Source organism: Equus asinus, chromosome 22 (assembly GCF_041296235.1).
Source record: "Equus asinus isolate D_3611 breed Donkey chromosome 22, EquAss-T2T_v2, whole genome shotgun sequence".
NCBI classification, from domain to species: Eukaryota; Metazoa; Chordata; class Mammalia; order Perissodactyla; family Equidae; genus Equus; species Equus asinus.
Window position 1 is genome coordinate 65,293,993 of NC_091811.1, and position 20,928 is coordinate 65,314,920.

At 42.1% G+C, this 20,928-nt stretch overlaps 1 protein-coding gene across 8 annotated transcripts in view; it reads left to right on the forward strand.

The window, feature by feature from the left end:
• MSRB3 (methionine sulfoxide reductase B3) overlaps positions 1-19,423 on the forward strand; it is a 172,709-nt gene extending 153,286 nt beyond the window's left edge. For 6 of the 8 annotated variants that reach the window (XR_011496927.1, XR_011496930.1, XM_070494330.1 and 3 more), the window contains one exon: positions 1,484-4,682. Coding sequence is in view for 4 of the 8 variants with exons in the window: in XM_070494330.1 (XP_070350431.1) it covers positions 1,484-1,645 (162 nt within the window). In the remaining 4 variants the exon portion in view is untranslated. Of the gene's footprint in view, positions 1-1,483; positions 4,683-18,479 lie in introns of those variants that run through there. The other 2 variants (XR_011496931.1, XR_011496928.1) reach the window with 2 other exon arrangements.
• The last annotated feature ends 1,505 nt before the right edge of the window (positions 19,424-20,928 follow it).

Here is a 20,928-nt window from a genome sequence, read left to right on the forward strand (position 1 = left end):
CGCCATGTCCACACCCAGGATCCGAACCGGCCAAACCCTCAGCTGCCGAAGTGGAGCGCATGAACTTAACCACTTGGCCACGGGGCTGGCCCCTGTTCCCTAAATCTTGACTCTTCTTCTTGGCTCGAAATGCTCTCCCAGGATATCCACACCTTCACTTCCTTCAGGTTCTTATTCCTAAGTCATCCCAGGAAAGCCACCCTGACACCGTTCCTACAGTCAGCCCCCAGCCCTGACGCTCCAGACCACTTCCTCTCATTTTCCTCCTTAGCATTCATCTCCACCCACCATCCTTTCCAGTTCCCTTCTTTCCTGTGTATTATCTGCCTCTGTCGCAAGAATGTGCGCTCCATGAGGCCAGGGTCTGTGGCCTGTGTCTCCAGGGTCTGGGGCATTGCCTGGCGTGTAGCAGGAGCTCCCTAAATAGGCGCTAAATGAGTGAATGAAGTCATTTGCTCGAGGCTTTGGTTTCTTTGTTTCATGACGAATGATGTGTTTTCACAGCCTGTTCGAATGTGGTGCACTAACGTCCCCACATCCTTCACCCCTGTCCCTGCTGAGAAAGGGAGGGAGATCCGTGTGATGGCAGCTGTCAGCTCCTGGAGTGGACCCCGCATCAGAGCTGTACTTAGTGCAGGGCGTGTTCAGTGAGCCAGCCTTTTTGGAGACACTGTCTCTGGCTGGATTTCACTTACACACTGTCATAACCAACCAGACCTCTTCCTGCCTCTGCATTCTGGGCCTCTTCTCCTTCCCCAGCCTTTTGGATAGTCAGTAGCATAGATTTGAGCTAAGCAGCTTATTCCTTCTCCGCATAATATAGTTCACGTGGGTACAGAAGCCAGCATGGCACTCCACCTATTGGAAGCCAGAAAAAAATGACCAACAACCGGGTGGACTAGCGAGTTTCCATTCAGCACACTTGCAGTCCTGGTGACCGTGACATAAATCTGTTGAGCCTTGCCATCGCTTTGCCGGATTCCAAGAACATCCAGCGCTTGTCTGATGTTAAGTTTTACTGCCCATGAAAGCAAACATCACCTCCGTCACGGCCAGTTAAACAGTATCTTTTACAGTGGACTTCTGCATATCTGAAACCCACCCGTCCAAAGCCAGAAGTAATGCCAAGGGGGAGAGATTTTATGCTGCCATGTTTCTTACAAGGGGAGATCAAGGGTCAACTCAATTCATAAAATTACTGCAGTTGTTTTTCAGCTGGCTGAGAGACTTCACAGATCAAAAAATACAGTGGCTCCTAAATGATTTCTGATATGCACAATTCTAGCGTTTTTTATTCTCAGCATGTGGTGCAAAGCCTGCCAGAAACCATCTTTGCAGCTATTGACAGGCGGATTAGAAATCATCCACGATGGTTTCCGTCATTCCCCTCCAGGCTGGTCATCCATTTAACGGCTTAATGTGCGTTCCTCTCAAAGCCTGCTTTGTACGCGCTCTTCCCTCACATCTCGCTCTTCTCTTGCAGTGCGGTGCTCACCTTGGGCACATTTTTGATGACGGCCCTCGTCCAACCGGCAAAAGATACTGCATCAACTCGGCTTCCCTGTCCTTCACACCTGCGGACGGCCTCGGCGCTGGGGGCAGCGGGGCGGGCAGCGAGGGCCGGGCGGACAAGGCGGAGCTGTAGAGGGCGGGCGGGCGGTGGACAAGTGTACTTAACGCACAGCTTATTACAAAATCAGAGTTGTCTATTGTAGATATATTTTTTCAAAAAGTATAAGGGCAGTTTTGTGCTATGGATATTTTTCTTCTTTTGCTTAAACAGAGGCCCTGACCATCAATGTATTTTGCTATCGATTAGATCTGGAAGTCTTTACAACTTTAGCGAACAGAGAGAGTTTTGCAAAACTTCTTCACAAGCCACTTAGGCACCATTTGGGATTATTTTATTTGAGCACATAGCTTCTTTTAAGATTTTTTTTTTTCCCCTTGCTTAAGAGGCAGACGGTGCTTGGGCTTCACACTTGACAATCAAGATCTCCCAGGCGGGGCAGAGACCGGAGCTCGGAAGCACCGGGCACGCAGACCTGCGAGCCACATGGCCCGGAGGCTGCACTGGCGCGGATCTACCTAAGATAAGGACGGGGTGATGTCTTAGGAGACTTCTCAGCCCTGTGGAAAGTTTGAGCTAAGGTCGTTTATTCTCTCTAAAAGGGTGTGAAGGCCTAAAGTCTTTCCTTATGTTAAATTGTTGCCAGACCTGAGGGGGCGCACTGCGCGGTATGGCAGAGAAGTAAACATTTACCTCATGGTCAGGCCTTTCTTTTATTTTATTTTCCATTGAAAACATTGGAATGTAAGACAACTGTAAAATCTTGAGCCCCATTTTGTCCACAGTTCACAAAGCACACCTGCCATTGCCTTTCGCAAGTCCGTCCCCCTCGCACCTAATACTAGCGGCAGCTGGAAGGGCATTTGGGTGAATTCCACTGTCTAAAATAAAACATCGGGGCAGCACGCTTCATCACGGCAGCAGAGATAAGAGAGAGCAGAGAAGACCAAGGAGGGGGTCCTGGGTACTAAAATACCAGTGCCGGGCGGCAGAGCTGGCAAGATACTGCAAGTGACAGACAGAGCCCCAAGCGAGGGACCTCGGCACAAGTTCAGGCGACCTCTGGAAGGATGTTGGGGGTTAAAATAGAAATAGCCAGGAGCTCCAGTCCCACCCTTGACCCTAATCTGCTGTGTGACAAGCCATTTAGCCTCTCCATGCCTGTTCTTCGTGTATAAACTGGGACTTAGAATCTTTGTAAAATAATTGACACTCTCAGGGCAAAATTACTCCATTGCTATACAGTAAAGATCAGTGTGGTAAAATTAAACTGATCTGGTTCTAATTGCCTCAAAGGCTGAAGCCCAGGCATTTGAAATGGAAAGAAGCAGAGAGAGGGTTGACTTAGCTGATTGGTATGGAAACAGTTGGGCCAGGAGCCAGAAAGTTTTCTTTGTAGCAGTATGGCTGGTTTTACTCTGAGAAGCTCTGCTTGCTTGCTGTATAACATTCAGTCTGGTGGAATGGATGTCATTGTGCACAATCCGGGTTTCACGGGTATGACCGATGGTGATTTCAGTTGACATTGCCATAGCCAGGTGTGAAGGTGCAGCTTATGACTGATATAGCTTGTGTTTGTAGCTTGAATGGTAATCCTGAAATGTAGTTTAAAAAAAATATTGCTTTTGTTAATCTTTGAGAGCTTATGAAAACTGGCATCTTTTCTTATTAGCACCAAGACAAAAATAAGAAAGAAGGACGCTTGACAATTTTAAAGAAATAATGAGAAATGAACATGAAAAGTGGTGACAAATCCAAACGTCAACGTGGTCATGTCCACATTCTTCTGTGTCTCTACAAACGCTTCCTGGTGGAGCCTTGACATCCCGGTGACTCTTCATTGTCACATATGCTACAATTTTGAGATTCCAGATCAGTTATGTTGTTCTTCCCTCAGCTCCCAGGATGTTCCACCTCAGCCCGGGGGTCCCTCTGAAATTCGCAGGTTCCGCTCCCCTCTAGAAATGAGATGTAAACTTTAAGACCGTTGAAGCCTCAGCATCGAGACCATCCCAGCAGCCTTTCCTGACCTTGCAGAGGGAGCCCCAACATTTCCTAGTAACCCAAGGATCCCATGTGGGGTCAACTAAAGAAGGGGGTGTCCCAGGAATTCCTGTCACAGTAAGCAGTCTGTCCTTGAGGACACACACAGCACTTCTCACATGCTCCAGCTGTGTATGGTGGCCTGCCCCAGGGTCCGTTGGACACAAGCCACAGTGTTGGGGCAGACAAGGAAGATAAATGACGGGCTTCTTCCCTCTCCCCAGAGATGCTGGGTTCTCATCGTTCCTTCATTTTTGTTGTAAGGCTTAACATTTCCCTGAAAAAAACCCTTTTCTAATCCTCACTCTTTGTTTCAAGCCGGTTTTTCTTCTATCACATTTTCCAGCATCAACTTTAAGAAAAATGCAACATCCACTGAAAAAAAAGACAGTGAGTGTATGCATGTGGTTTAATTCCAGGTTGCTTTTGAGTTTAAGTGGTATCAAATTTCAGTATATTTCTGTCTTATGTTAAAGAAATGTATTACTAAAACGTCAGCGAGCAATAATGTCAGCTGTCGAGCACTAGATTTATTTTTGCAGGATATGGAGTGCAATGAACTGAGTCAATATGGCGAGGTGTATGTGGTCTGTGGGAGTGATGCCATTTACCGGAGGAAATGCATGGGACTTGCCCCTCTGTGCTCCAGCCTGACTGCCCCGTTAGGAGATGCAGATTTCTGCTGGTGTGTGGAAAGTCCGGCCATACGGTCGTGAGAACGGATCTGAAGAAAGCAGCAGTGTGTGTTGTTAGAGAACATTTCTATGTGTTTCAACTTTTCACTTCTTAGATGCATTTAAATTTTTAATGCAAATGACACAGCAATTTAAAAGCCGCTCCATGATCATTGAATTGAAAATGTCTTGCTTTAAATATGGCATATGACGAAAGGGACTATCGTTGGTTCTGAAGGTCAAATATTATTTTTGCCTTAGACAGCTTTGTAATAATTTTTCTCCAAACAAGTCAAAACTTTTGAAAAATGACATGAAATTTTCATTAAAAAACCCTTTTCCTATGTTTATTGTATACAGAAATTATGCAATAAAATTTCTTTATAAAAATCTTTTCTCTGATATCTGAAGACTCCTCTTATTTTTAGCTCAGATACACGAATTGTCCATTAGAGTTGGCCGTGGTCTGCTCTGTTCACCTCCTTACCCAGCTGACACACCTCTCATCTGATGTGACCTTTGCAAGCTGGGGCTCTGACAGTAGGGTCGAGTCCAACTCTCCATACCCCAGGCCCCGGGAAAGGCCTCGGGGATCCCAAAGATTCCAGGAGAGGGAAACATTTGCAGAGTTACTCAACCTTCACCTCACCTCAGCAAAACCTTCAGCAGCTTGTATATGTTTTTTGTGCTTAAACTTTAGGACCTTATGATAACTCCATGGATAAAAATGCAGGAATGATACCATGCTGACGCCTAGGCTTCTGTTAAAGAATTTGACGGGAAACTTACACTGTTGTCAAGGGTTGGTCTCTAGGGAAGTAGGTTGGGAGTTCCCCACTGCTCACAAATGAATTCACCTTTAGAAGTCATCTCTATGGAAGAGTTTCGGTATAGTAGTATTTGTCATTGAAATTTTTTATTTTAATTTTTTGGTTTGTGCTGTTGTTTATTTGGGGGAGGAAAAGCGAGGTGATGAGGACTTTTGTTTTTCAGCCAGTTCTTTAAGTCATGTTCCTGGGATCCTAAAATTCACAGCCGAGCGATTTCATGCGGTGTCCCTTAGAACAGCGCTTCTCAAAGCATGGTCCCAGACTGCAGCGTTGGCCTCACCTGGGGACTTGCTGCAAGTCCAGATTTTCAGGACCTCGCCCAGACTCACTGCAATAGAAATCTGGGGGGGTGGGGGGTGGGGGCTTAGCAATCTGTGCTTTAGCAAGCTCTCCATGGGATTCTGCTGCTTGTTCAAGTTTCAGAACCACTGCCTTGGAACTGTTAGTGAGAAAACTTCAGTTAGTATTAATTTTAAAAGCATTTCTATATGACTCTCAAAAATGGTTTTTATGGTCATCACTGGTGTCTTTCTTTCGAGATAGATCAACGAGTTTTCGCCAAGCTTCATGCCTTCCAGCTGATCTTGCCCCCCACTGTCCGTCTGTCTTGTTCTGGAGGTGTAGCCTGTCCTCATCGGCCAGCACCACCTGAACTCCTGTTGGCATTTCTCGGTTGAACCTGGAGTGCCCCGTGGTGCTCGCCAGGCCTCTCGAGAACTGCAGCGTGTCCATAAGATTCAGCTCAGCAGTTCCGAGAAGTCGAGAACAGATCTCGGTACATAAATTTACGCACGACCTTTCCCATCTCTTCCCTCTCCTCCTACCTGTACCTTCATCATCATCATGGTTTTTTTTTTTTTTTGAAACCATCGAGAGATTTTTGCAAAGCTGCCAGGTACCTGAATTGTGACTCTTTTTTTTGGTGAGAAAACTGTTGTCATTACCCAGATCTGAACAATGAAATAAATGACTTCTAGAAGATGCTGGCATAGAAAAAAGGTTGAATTAAGAATTCTCTTTGAGGACAGGCTTACAAGTACCCCAGACTGGCTTCTAACCAAAGTTTATTGTGCACTGTATAACTGACAGAATGTCACCATTTTGATGTGGGATCTGAAAAAGTGCCACATGCCATAGAAAGATATTCTGGCAAGAAGTCTTCGCATCCGCTTGCTCCCACAGGCTAGCATTGTTCTGGACCAAGCTGAAAAGGGATTGACCAGAAAATGACTGTAGGTTCTAAACCAGGCAGTCCTGACCCGAAACACTTGGAAGTCTGTCATGCGAGTGAGGGGCTGTTATGGAACCACCATAGGATGAGGCCATAGTGACCTGAGATTTGGGAACCAAGTCAGATCCCGTGGCCCACATGAGATTTTCCCAATTTCCAGGTTGGTTAACTCGTCAGATTGTGGATGCCAGGGAGCCTCCTTCTTATTTTGAAGTTTGTATTTCCTCTCCTCGCAGTGTCTACCAGCACCACTCCCAGCAAACACATCCTGGCCCATATCATCACCTAGGCTGGGCAGGAACCTGGCACATTTTCAGGAACAGGCAGCAGGGAAAGTCAACTAGTAAATATTAGGTGCTTACTCCAGCACTGCACTGAAGGGTAAGGGTGTAGAATGGTGTGGAAATAACTAGAAAGCAGAGTAAGAGAGGTTGTGTGTATTATTAGCACAGGAGAGAGTTGCGAAGGAGAGTGAAGATGCAATGGCCTGAAGCTTTATTCCCAGGGCCTTCTCTCTCACACGGACTTCTTTTTACCTTGATGATATTGTGTATTATGTCATCTCTGTAATTCAGACACTTGATCCACCACTCTAGTGTGAGGTGGGTGGTCTTATCCCCATTTTACAGATGGTGGAGCTGAAGCTCAGCACAGTTAAGACCAGTCGCGTAGCTAGTAGATGGCCAAATGGAAATCCGAGTTCAGGGGCTTCAGAGGCTGTGCCTCCAGCTGGACACTGAATGCCCCCAGTGTCGACAGTGGCTATTTGGGTGGTGTTCAGTTGCAGGTAGGTTTTACACAAGCAGAAAAATGTGTTCATTACGTTTCTTGTTTATTTCGAATTAATAACAATTTGCCCTTCCAAAATATATTCTGCAGTGTCACTGCCTCATTTCAGAGAGGGCTAATTAAGCATTGTACACCTTGATTTTTCTACACTCCAGTAATGGAGAGTTCCATTTTTTTTCCCTAGGGACTAACTTTAATACTCCTAGTCATTTCTAACTACCACTGAAAAAAAAAAATAAGTCACGTTCTGGATCCATATGGAAAAAAGGAAGAATCGAGGTGATACTAAAGATGAATTTGGTCAGAATATTCCATTTCTGACATAGCTGATCCAGTTAATCTCTCCTCATTTAGAAGGATGTAGAGCCCCCAGGATGGAGATGGGGTGTCCTTACTGATGTCACTAAGTCAGTGAGACGATGCAATCAGAGACTGAAGGAGGGGGACAGATTCCCGAGGGCTCTCACCACACCCAGAGCAGGGCTGCAGGGCATATGATGGACTTGTCCCAGGAACTGACGGAATAAAGAGGTTTGTTTCTGTTTGATTACAATTCATGACAGATTGATAACTGCAAAGGCATTCAAACTTGGTATTTCACCCCCCTTCCCTTTAACACTACAGCTTGTAAGGCTAGTCAGGCATCTGGTGTTTGTTAGATGGCTGCGTTGCATCATCCTTGTGATTGCTGGGGAACATCTCCTCTATTCGAGCGATTGGAGAGAAGACTATGGGGCACGAATGGCCTCATCCGGTTTACATCTTCATTACTGTGCTTCTCACATACCTGCTTCCATCTGGAAAAAATCTCCAGGTAAACCTCTTGGGCTCTTTTCCTAAAGAGTAACTGTAATTATTAGGGCTATACCCAAATTCAGCTTAGAATAGGTATGTGGCTGAACTTCAGCCAAAATCCTGTGCCTGTCTAAGAGAAATTTTCTTTTTTTATATCCAATTACATAGGAGGGGCCTTTTCCCCACACATGGCCAGTGGGATTCATGGTTCTTTACACCCAAGCCTTCTATTTATGCCCTTAGGGAAAAGGCAAGGAGACTTTAAGGAAGAAACTCAGAGATCTCCTCAAACCTCCACTGTTTTTTTTCTCAGCACCAATTCCCAGGATTCTAATATGTGTTGCAGGTCGTGTCAAAATTTTACAAATGCAGAGTCTCTTCCCAACTAGATACTGTCACAAACTTTACCTTGCCAAGTAACAGTGTCAAAAAAATTGTTACTTCTCCTGTTACCTTCTTCTCCCCCTTGTACGAGGGTCGTCCATTCCACACACATTTATCAAGGGCTTACCAGGGTACCCAGCACTGGGCAAGGCACAGGAAACCCCAAACTGAGTAAGACCCGGCACATGCAGTTAGCTGGAAAAACAGACACACCGCTAATTACACACAATCCTGGAAGGCTGCACAGGGTTACGCAGAAGTGTAAACAGAATCTTATGAGAACTCAGTAGGGAGAAGAATGAATTGTACTATATAGGAAACGGATGTAGCAGAGAGGGTCCGGTCAAGGAAGGCTTCCTTCAGAGATGAACCAGAAGCTGAGTTTTGAAGACGGTGTGGCATTTCATATGGACGAGAGCAGAACAAGGTGGTCCAGAGAAGCAAGAGGAAAGGAGGCAGTTAGTAAGGGACTTGCATGGGCTGTGACTGTTCCAAGTATACTTCTGGTCATTTTGATAAGTAGTGGTTTTCTAGGATTGTCTCATGAAAAGATGCTTTTTCATTTGCCTCCCCTCTCCTTTTTAGAACATTTATCGTCAGTAAAAAAAAAAAAAAAAAAAAAAAAAGTGTGTATATATATATAGAGAGAGAGAGAAATGTATCTGTATCTATATATCTAATCTATATTTTATCTATATTTATATCTAATCTATATCTATAGAGAGAGAACCAACAGGAGGAGGAGGCGGAGGAGGATCTTAGAAAGAGGTCCCAGTGGTCATTTTGGCCCCCTCCATGTCCAGCACGTGTAAGGAGAAAGCAGCTTTGGCAGAGTCTTTCATATCCACTTCCACCTCTGTCCTACTCCCTCTGCTCACGGGCAGGCCATCCTGAGCTCATCTGGACCACTGTAACAGTTGCCAAACTGGCTTCCTGTCTGCAGGCTCCCTCCCTCCCTTCCTTCCCAACTCCACAGTGCACCCAGTGATTTTTTGAAAGTGCTATAAATCTGGTCATCTGGCCGCGCCCACGCTAGCTAGTGGTGCAAACATGCTGTAGCAGGCCCTACAAAGGCCCCTCACGATCTGGCCACAACCTGCCTGTCCCAGCCTCATCTCTCACCTCCCCTTCCCCACCCCACCCCCAACCACTGTAGACTTCTTGCCACAATTGCACATACTTTCTGCCTGAAATATCCGGCCTGCCTTTTCTGAGTGGTAGACTTGAGTCGTCTCTCAAACCCAGACATAGCCGCTCTTTCATGAAGCACATTCCCAATTTCCTTTCCTTCCCAGCACAGATCTATTCCCTGTTATCATCATCTATGCTTTGATTCTAGAGTTCATCGCGTTGAATAATTGTCTCCCTCAACAGATATGGAGTTCCTCTTGAGGACAGACACTTTGAATAAATCATATTAGTAGTTCCAAAGCACAGAACAAAAGGTAGTTAGAATCAGCTCTAAGCAAAACAGATGGTGAAATTCCTTTCTTCTCCTCTCTCCTCTCATTTTCTTTGCCTTGCCTCATCTTTTCTTCCAACACCCCAACTAGATCTGCCCTCTGGGCAATGCTTATTTCCCCAAGCCTCTTTCCCCTTCATGATCCTTCTGGGAGCTTACTCTGATAAATCACGGCTACTGCCTACCCCCAGCATTTATTAGAGACTAAACTCTAAAGGTTAAAATCCATTATCTCATTTGATCTTTTGGGTAAGTCACAGACTGGAGGCTGACGGTGTGTTTTCTTTGCCTACACCTTGTGAAAAGCATATTTTCACCAATATTTAAAAATCAGGACATCTCACATAGAAATCCAAATTTCCAGATGTGATTTGAATAGAGGGAAAATCTGGAAATTCCGGGTAGCTATCAGATGACACTTGCAGTCTGCCACAAGCCTCACCACTTCCGGTGGGCTCCTGTGTATCTTTGTATATGTGTGCTGTGTGCGTGTTTCTTGTAATAGACACATATTTTTCATATCCCTGTCTCTACCAAAACGGGAAAAACAAAATACACACTATGGAGGCACGTGACTTTTTAAAAACATACCTATCTCCTATAGGTATTTAGTTTCTGACCCCTGTTATTGTCTTTATTTCACAAATGAGGCAAAAGTGGGGGGGGGCGGGGAGGGTGGGGAGGTTTGTTAAATAACATCGCCATGATTATCTGTCTAGAAAGTATCAGGACAAAGACAGGGCTATTTGACTCCAAATCTCATGCTCTTAAGTGGAGACTTTTTGATCTTGCAGCTCTACAAATAAAATCATTTGAGCATGCACGCCTAGTGTGTACATTTACTTTTAAACTACGAATGTCTAGCATTATGGTGATGTAGCATGCACATTCTAAAATAGACACAAAAGTGAAAATTTTTAAAAGATAAGATAGAAAATTTTAAAACACAGTTTAAAAAATAATTTTAACGTTATTCTTAGTGGTACCACAAATATTTTTACCTTTACTAAAATATTAAGATTTTAAGTAATATTTTTAGTGAGAGCAGTGTGATGTGAATATGTTGATATTATTACAAATCTGGGTTTAACAGTTTGTGAAACAGTGTTTGAAGGTCTGGACCTAAGTTCACTTATTTTAATACTTGTTTAAGTGGTTGACATAACTGAAAACTACATTCCACAATGACAACCCAAATGCGCAGGTGCACCAGGGGCTCCCTTATGGATCAGGATACGCTTTTTTTAATGCCAACCCCTGGCGTACAAAGGTGTCTATGGAATTTTGGTTAGCGGATCTTCATATTTCCAAATGTCAATAAGGCATTATTGCAAATTATTCAGGTATTTAAAAAAATACTTAGCAAATATCAAAATCCATTGAACAGGGTTGAAACAGATTTTAAAATTCTGATCCTAAGTTTCTTAAGCATTTAGATGTGAAGGATTCTTTATGGTGAGACCCATGCATCTTCTTGACAATAAAAATCACACAAAAATTGAAATAGTTCCAAATATCCATTTTGCAAATTCTCCCTCTGGAACCTGAATTTCTTTTAAAAAGCAGTTATTAATTGTTGAGATGCCACTTTCACCTGAAAGGAATGGATTGAGTGTATTTTTCAAAGTTAATTGTTAGATAGCATACTACTAACAGACGCTTGTCGTCCACAGAAAATGTTGGAAAATTTGGAACTTAAAAGAAAAAAAACCCTCATCTTTAAGATTGATAACCCTTCCATGAAATAGCCAACATGTATAAAATATTTTCATAGCGATTGTCTGTCTCCCTGCAAAGTATGATGAAAGTTGACCAAATTTCCATGTCTTATTTTTATAAAGTTAACCACACCAGTGACATACGATCACACTTCTGGCTTCAGTCCTGGCAAGAGGGCTTGTCTGGGCATCGACAGTGAAGGGAATGACTTCCTGTCCGGTGGTCTCTCTGAAACCTTCTTGTGGGATCCATTCCTTTCTCCACACTCTGGTCCAAGCAGCTCCTCATTCACGGTCAGACTTACAGAGCTTCCCATAAAACATTAGGTTTATCAAATCAGTTATTCTCACCTTTTCTTTACTGGCTCCCCTAAAAGTAGTTTTTCATTCTTGAAGCAAAATCCAGCAAGTTTACCAAAAGCTGAGACAGGATGGAAACATACCTTAAAGCAACTGCAGAGTAACCTCCACACTGGGTAATTTGTTCTGACACTCATTCCGTCACATCCTCAGCGTGTTTTCTTTGCATCTTCAATAGCATTTACTTTCTGTAAATGCATTTCAGTATGTTATTATCTTCGTTTCATGTTACTTTAGATACTTTCATCAGGGCAGGAAAAACAACTGTTATGTGGTCTTTCGTAGTTTACCAGACATGAATAATTACATTTATTGAAAGTTGATCAAGTAGCATATGGAGCATTATGTGATGCTAAACATCACTGAAAAAAATTGTAAAGATTATTTTCCTGTTCTGGGCGCTTGGTATCTAAATGTTAGACTGACTGCAGTAGTCTCATATCATCAACTGCTAAGAACTCAAGACACAGAGACTTGGAACAAGTTCATTATTAGCAGTGGGTGTAAGTTGTTATTTCATATAGCATGAATTTATTGCTTATCTTTTCACTTTCCTCTTCATGGCTTTTATAGTTTGTCTCTATTGAAGAGTAATTCTCAATTTTAATGTAGTCAAATTTATCAATCTTTTCTTCCATGATAGAAATTGATAGGATTGGTTCCTCAGCATTTTGGCTGTGATTTTGGCATCTCGGTTCACGAGTGAGAATCCCCTGTAATTTTTCCTTTTCATTATGTCCGTAGCTGGTTGGGGCATTACGGTCTCCTGATCTTACACAACTGGTTAGGGTGTTTCCCTTTTCAGTTCTCCAGAAGAGTTCATGTTAGTTGGAATGATTTGTTCTTCGATAGTTGGGTAGAGCTCACCTGTAATAACATTTGGGCCCAATGTTTTCTTTGCGGGATTATTGGAACTACTGATTTTATTTCTTCAGTGGTTATAACATTCTTCAGACTTTCTACTTCTTCTTGACTTCATTTTTATTAGCCTTAATTTTTCTAAGAATCTGTTCATTGTGACTGTTTTAAAATTTATTGACATCAAGTTGTTCATAATATTTACTAACTCTTTTCAGTGTCTGCTACGTCTGTGTTAAGGACCCCTTTTCATTCCTATTACGTTTTAATCCTGCCTTCTTTTTTTCTTGACTAAGATAACCAAAGATTTGTCTATTTTATTTTATTTTTTGCAACAAGCAAGTTTTGATTTTGGTGACCTGCCGTATTGTAGTATGTTTGTTTCCAATTACTATGTGCCTGCTCTCATTTTGTATTATAGCCTTCCTTTGACTTTATTTGGGTGTGTTCTTTTCCTAACTTCTTAAATTAGATGCTTAATTTATTAATTTTCTTTTCTTCTTTTCTATGATAAGCATATTTAATACTGTAACTTTCCCTCAAAATAGTATTTTATTTGTATCCTACAAATTTTTGTTTTTATATGTAATAAGCTCATTATCATTCACTTGTATTTAAAAAATTTTTCCATTATGATTGCCTCTTTGATTTATGAATTATTTAGGAGTGTGATTTCTCATTTATATTTTTTATTATTGATTTTTATTTTAATTTCATTGTGGTCAGAAAATAAAGCCTGTCTGATAGTTAGTCTTCACAATTTGCTGAGATATGCTTTATAGCCTAGAATGTGGCTAATTTTTATAAGTGCTCCTTGTGTGCTTGAGAAAAACATGGATATTCTAATTGTTAATTCTGTTATGTGATTGTTGTGAATTGTATCATTCAATTCTTCTATATCTTCACTAACTTTTTTTGTCTTCTTGACCTACAGTAATTGACAGAGATAGTTTGAAATCTCCTAATGTAATTGCAGATTTGTCAGTATCTCCTTGTAGTTCTATCTTTTTAATTTTTTTATATTTTGAAGCTAATTTTTGGTGCATATATTAGAATTATTGATATATTTGGGTTTGTTTATACAGTCTTACTTGTGCTTTCTATTTTTCCTGTTTATTCTATGCTCATTTTTTTCTCTTTAAATTGATTTTTGTTTGTTTTTTACTTCTTTTTTCTATTAGTTTGGAAGTCACAGCCTCTCTTTTTAAAAGGTTATCCTTGGAATTTACCATGCATATTTAACTTAGCAATATCTAAGTTTTTCAACAGGTGAATAACTCCACAACCTTAGTGTACTTTCATATCAATCATCTACCTCTCAACTTAGATATTCTTGTTACATAATTTAGTTCTGTCACTGTGTGCATCTCACAAAATAAATATTATTCTTATTTATGCAGACTCTACATAGAGATAATGATGGCTTGCCTACATGCTACTAATTTCTCTGCTCACAGTTCTCTCTTGTTTCTCCAACCTTTCTTCTGAGGCTATGTTTCTTATTCCTGAAGTTCATCCTTTAGAAATTTCTTTGGTCAATGTCTTTTGAAAGTAAATCCTGTTTCTTTTTTAATCAGAAAAAAACTTTTATTACTCTCATTCTTAAAAGTTATTTCTCTTGGTACATGATTCTAATTTGACAGTTGTTTTCCCTCAGCACTTTGAACACATCGTTCACTCTTTTCTAGCCATCCTAATCTTATTCTCTTATAGGTGGCCTCGCTCCTCTCTATGGGTGCTTTTACTATTCTCTTTTTCCTTAGACTTCTTCAATTCCACTACATTAAAAAAAAATCCTGCTTAGTATACAATATGCTTTTGTATTTGTAGGTTCATCTTTTCCATCAGTTCTGGAAAATTCTCAACCTTTAGCTCTTCAAATATTGCCACTCTCCATTTTCTCTATTCTTTTCCCCCCTCAAATTCCAATTATATGTAAATAAATCCTTCTGATTCTATGCTCGATGTTTCTTAATTACTTTTTTATATTTTCCAATTCCTTGCCTCTTTATGCTGCATTCTGGATAATTTCTTTGGATCTAACTTCCAGTTCACTAATTCTTTCCTTAGTTGAATCTAATCTGTTGGTTAACTCATTCATCTAGTTTAAAATGTCAGTGATTCTGTATTTCACTTCTAAGATTTCTTTTGTTCATTCTTTGAACATAGTTAGCAATGTTTGGTAATCTCTTGTTCTTGACTCCTTTTTTAAAAATTCAGTCTTTTAAATTTTGTATACTTTCTTATTTTATCATCTCTTTCTGATAATTCTGAAATCTGAGGTTCTTCAGCTCTAAATCTGAGTTTGTCGTTTCAGCTAAGTGGCCTCTTTCCTTTTATGTTTGGTAATTTTGGATCATGTGCTCATATTTTGTAGAACTCAATCTTTGTGAATTCTAGGATGCTTTCCTCCAGAGGGAATTTGCATGTGCTGAACTGGAACCATGTGGGTACTTTCACAGCCCTGGATTAACTGAGAGTTTCATGTTCATCTCTCTCATCTTCACATGGAGCTGTGATTAGTCTCCTGACCCCAACTCAGGTGTTGACACTTTTGTTCCCATGACAGCAGGGCAACCAACTCAGGAATGTACTTCCTGGAGTTTACTGACTTTCGTGGTTCTGTACTCAGTTCTCAGTTGGCTCTTATGTTTCCCCCTTGGATGAGAGGGTAGGGAAGGAAACTGGAGACTTCTCTTACTTTTTAGTAACCACAAAATGCATGAACGTGATTTTTGTTGCAGTTTATCCAGGCTCTAAAAACATTTTGGCAGGAAGGAACTTTATTGTATCAAATCTGCCATACTGCCAGAAGCAGAAATCTCTTCCTATTGATCCTTTTAACCAATTCCCCCCTGGCCTCCCTTCCCTCTCCCATCTGGAGTGCCTGGAGCTTCCAATTCCTACCTCTTTTCTTTCAGGATAACTTTTATCAGTATCTCCCTCTGAGGACCCTTAGGTTTGACCTTCCTCCACTCTGCCATATCGTTTAAACTTTCTATACCTATTCTTTCTCTTCATATATTGCAGTTTGTGGTTGCATATGTCTTCTAGTTTTATCAAAGATGGAGTTTGTGTTTTTCTGGTTCCTGTTCTTTTTCTTTTAGAGTGCTTTGGAGAGGAGAAGAAGGTAGAAAGTGCATTACTCTGGCATCTTCAAAACCTTTCAAAACTTAAAAGCCCCTCAAAACTGACTGCTCATATAGCTTGAAAGAATTATTGTAGCCTCCATGTAGGTCATATTCCCGAAGATTAGGCTCTTCAACTTTGGGGTCCTTTCCAGTGACAGGTGAATAGCTGGTCAAGTAAGAGGAGATATTTTGGGTTTCATAGATTTTAGACTCTTGGATTGGTGATCAACACTGGACACCTCTAACTGACCCGTGGGGACAAAGCTTTCAGAAGAGAAGCCAGAACAAACATCTGTCCTTCTTGGAATTATTCTAGAATTACAGTCTTTCTTGACTTTTGGTTTTCTTATTTCTTTTTTGTGAGGAAGATTGGCCCTGAGCTAACATCTATTCACAATCTTCCTCTTTTTGCTTGAGGAAGATTGGCTCTGAGCTAACATCCGTGCCAATCTTCTTCTATTTCGTGTATGTGGGACGCCACCACAGCGTGGCCCAAAAGGGGTTTATAGGTCCACACCTGGGGTCCAAACCTGCAAACCCTGGGCCACCAAAGGGGAGCACACAAAAACCGCCATGCCGCTGGGCTGGCCCATGGTTTTCTTATTTCTAAAGAGACCTGTGAGGAAAGATGTCCACATTTGTCCTGAAGGGATTATGGTGCTTTCTGTACGTTCCCATCTCTTTCTCTGGGATTTTATTTCATTTATCCTTGTCTCATCCTTGAGTTTGACTTTCTTCTTCATGTCAATGCTTTTCCCCTATGCACAAAACATTGGATTCTTAGTGTTGTTTTATTTGTATATTCCTATGTGCTGTAACTCTCACAAATTATTCAAGAAGTTTGGGGGGCACTTGAAAGAAAAAAATCTTAATCTTCTTTAAACATGAAGTCCACCATTAAAGAACTAACTTTTAAGGATTGTACTCAGTTTCACCTCCTTGGATCGCCAGTCTGAGAAATGAGAAACTGTACCAACATCGTTATATTTATACAAGTATGGGAAACTTGGGCTTCCCACTAATATAAGTATTTTCATGGATGTGACTTATAATTCTGAGGGAAAATTGCTGGTTTTGTTTGAGATAGAATAGGAAGAGTTTATAGTGAAATATTTCAAACTGGTGGTGAAAAAGAAACCCCACCGAATTCAAAACAACAAAAATGTCAGCCATAAAGATGTACAACATTTTTCAGGAAGGCTTGTCCATCCTGAACAAATGTTTTCATACCAAATAACAATTCTTTCACAATCGCTGTGATTGAGGAGACATCCCAAGGTTGCCAGATGGAAATATGTTAAATGTGTTCTGAAATTCAATCTCACAGAATCCCAACATTCGAGCTCATTCATAAGAAGGCATTCAAAAGCAATGCAATTTTCGTAAAATATGTCCGTCTAGGTAATCATGAATGCTGAATATTGTCAGGGTTTCTCAGGAATTCTCAGTCTTGTGGAAAACCTTTCCAACTGGACTTTAACCACCAAGAAGAAATAACAATAATAACTGGAAATTTAAAATAAACAGTGCTGGAAAAATACTATAACCCCCACCCCAAAAGGCAGCCGTAGGAATTTAGTGCTACTTGAAATATGACACAGATATGTGAAAGGGAACATAAATACTAGGCCTGGGACTGACTGCTGGGATGGCAGACAATCCTGGCACATAAAGGAAGGACGCTTTCCGGAAGCGCGATCCACCCGGGTGAGCCTCTCGTTCTCGAGGTCGTTGTCTGTAGATGTGTGAACGGCAGGAATGTGCAAGTGGTTCAATAATGAACTCATCACGGCTGAGTATTAGCAGGACTTTGTACCAGCTCTGCGTTCCTTGAGGACGTAAGAAGAAAAGAAATGGGCCAGGGGAAATTCACACCTGTGAGCTCAGGCTCTGTCTGCAAAGCCTCCTTTCCTTGGAGATCCCTGACAGAGTGGAGAGAGGCAGAGAATCAGATCTGGGGTCTAATGGTTTCACGCAACAGTTGCCTTTTTACATTTTGCTTCCGAAGTCTCCTATAACAGAGCAAGGACTATATCCCAACATAATTTTTTTGCCAAGTTGAATCTGTCGAAAAATGACTCAGTGTTGAGCAAAGTGGGGTTTTCTGGCTTTTCCTCATGCATCTGAGTCTTTTTATTCTGATATGTTAATCCTTCAAGTCATTTGATCTGCCCCAGGCAATATAAACAACATTTCCAGCAAGTCTTGCACTCTATCCGTCATGTGCAAACGGCCTGCTTTTCCCATTGCCACATGAAAGTGAGAGATTCAAATGGGGCCATTCAGACTCTCCTGCTCGGAGACAATCAGACAGTGTCAGCTTCATGCTTTGGCGTCACCAGTGCTCCAGGAGCTGGAATCTGATGGGGGAGGGGTGGCTAGTTGGTTCCGGCATTTCCTACATAGCAACGAGGAGCAGGTTTGGGGTCGTGCCTGAGCCCAGTGAGGACTAGAGTCATGGCAGAGCCCCGCGGCACTGTGGGGTAACAGAGAAATTGTGGCAGAGGGAGGGGAGACGAGGAGACTTTGGGCCAAAAATTCACTCTCCATTGGTAATGTAGATTGTACTTGCTGTGAAATTGTGCTTAAATGTGTTTACTCAACAAATCTTTCTCAAACATCTCTTTCGTGCAGGGTCATTTCCTCTCTGTGTATGTACAACGTGAGCGTTTGTCATAATAGTCAGTTTGGAACATCAGCTCGACCCAGTCGCCAAAAAGAACTTCGGATTTTACGAATGTGGAGAGGGACCCCCCAAGTACACCCAGTGGGGACAGTGCCCAGAGGGCGTGGGAGGGTTTGCAGAGAAGGTTTTGTGCTCTGTCACACCACATCGTGAGCCAAAGTGGAGAACTGGCAGAGAAGTCATTTGTAATTCTTCACCAAAACCCACCACCTCAAGAAGCCAAGATGAAGCGTCCTTTCTTAGTCGTTATCTTGAAATGAGATGCTGGAACTTTCCTAGGCTGCTGGTGGGCGTGTAAATTGTTACAGACACTTTGGGAAACCGTTCGGCGGTATCTACAATAGCTGAACACACACACACCCCATGACCCAGCTACTACACCGTTAGGTATACCCTCAGAAATACTCACCAAAAGACGTGTGCTGGAATGTTCCTAGCAGCAAGAGTGGAAGGAGTACCTGCTCTGAAGCATATTCACCCATTGAAATATGAGACAGCACCCAGAACAAGCCCACCACAGCCATGCACGGCAACAGGGAAGAACCTCACAAACACAGTACTGAGAGAAATGAGCCGGACACGGAAGGCTCATGCTGCACAATTCCACTTAGATAAGTTCAAAAACAGGCCAAGGAATCTGGGCTGGAAATCAGACAAGTGGTTCCCTTTGGCTGGGGGTGTGGCCGTGGTTAGTGAGTGGGTGAGGGGGTCACAGAGGAGCTTGTGTGGGAGCTAATAATGTTCTACTTCCCGATTAGATGCTGGACGCATGGGTGTGCACACTCTGTGAAAATGTTCCCAACTGGAAATTATGAATTGTTAACTTTTCTACGTGTATGCTACACTTCAATAAAAAGTTTACTGTCAAACACAGATGCTCCTCCACTCATTTTTTTGTAATCTAGAGAAATTAATTTCCTCCAATTATCAAAAGCAAGTCAGAAATCAGCAATTTCGTTTCCACGTCCTTGAGTTCCACCCTCCGCCCCCGCCTCACCAGCCCAGATCCCATGCTGCACATCCTCAACTTTTCCAGTAAAGATGCACACGCACGCACACACGTGCCCTCTTGCCTTCTCTTCCAAAAGTGAGTTTAGCTTTATGTAATATACATTTCTGGCACGTAAGGCACTCTGCTGGGGATTTAACATGCGTAATTCATTTAATCCTGAACACTTTTCTATAAGGCAGTCAGAATTGTCTCCACTTTACAGATGAAGAAACTGAGGTCCAGAGGGATTAAGTAACTTGCCCCAAATCACAGAGTTGACCAGGTCTCTGTGACTCCAGGGCCTTTGCTCTTTCTCCTGGACTAAAGCCTCCTTCTCCTTCAGCAAGAAGATAGCAACTTGAGCTCTACATCAGATTAAAGCAGAAATTATATGTCCATCTGCCTCAGTTTACGGATGAGAAAACAGAAGGAAAATGACTGGCCCAAGGTCCCATGCTGGGTGGCCATCATTTCATGCCGTATCTATTCTGTAAAAAATATGTAGGGAAAAATACACAAGTAAGAACAAAGTTTAAATGACTGCAAAGGAATAGACACAGCATGCTGCATTGGTATCATTGATTACGATTTTACAATGTAACCTAGATTTATTTTATTTTGCCTTGAGGATGAACCACAACTGGAACCTTTCTTATACCCACGCGAGACGGTCTGCTTCGAGGTTTAGAAGTCCCCCCATATCACAAATAACTACACACTTTGATTTCTTGGAATCTGGCCATGAGTACTTGCACTACAAACCATTGCCCCAAACTAAGCCTGTTCACGTGACTGACAATGTTTAGGGCCCAGGGAACTGAATCTCCCTATTTTTTGCCCTTGGTTGTGGACAAAGGGTGACAGTCCTAATGCTATGAATGTCTGTGGCTCCTTCTACTGGTGAGATTGAGGCCAGCATTGGGTCTGTGTGCAGCACAGGAAGGACTGGGGCAGCAGAAGCACCCAGGTAAGAGAAAACACAATTTTTACTAACTTGTCAAATCCTTTTTCTGCATGAATGCAATGGATTTGTCCCAAGGGTCCATTTACTTGCTTCATTTTGTGCTCTAAAAAGTGGTTCTAGAGATACTCAAGAATGATTATGGAGCCATCCCTGATGGCCTAGTGGTTAAAGTTCAGTGCTCACAGCTTCAGCGGCCCAGGTTTGCTTCCCGGTGGTGGAACCACACCACCCACCTGTCAGTAGCCATGCTGTGGTGGTGGCTCACATAGAAGAACTAGAAGGACTTACATCCAGGACATACAACTGTGTACTGGGGCTTTGGGAAGGAAAAAAAGAGAATTATTGTGTGTTCACAACATTTGCACGTGGTGGCTGAGGAATATTTTGTGACATTAAACAACTCATGTTACTGTTGAATCCGTATATAAATACACACACACAT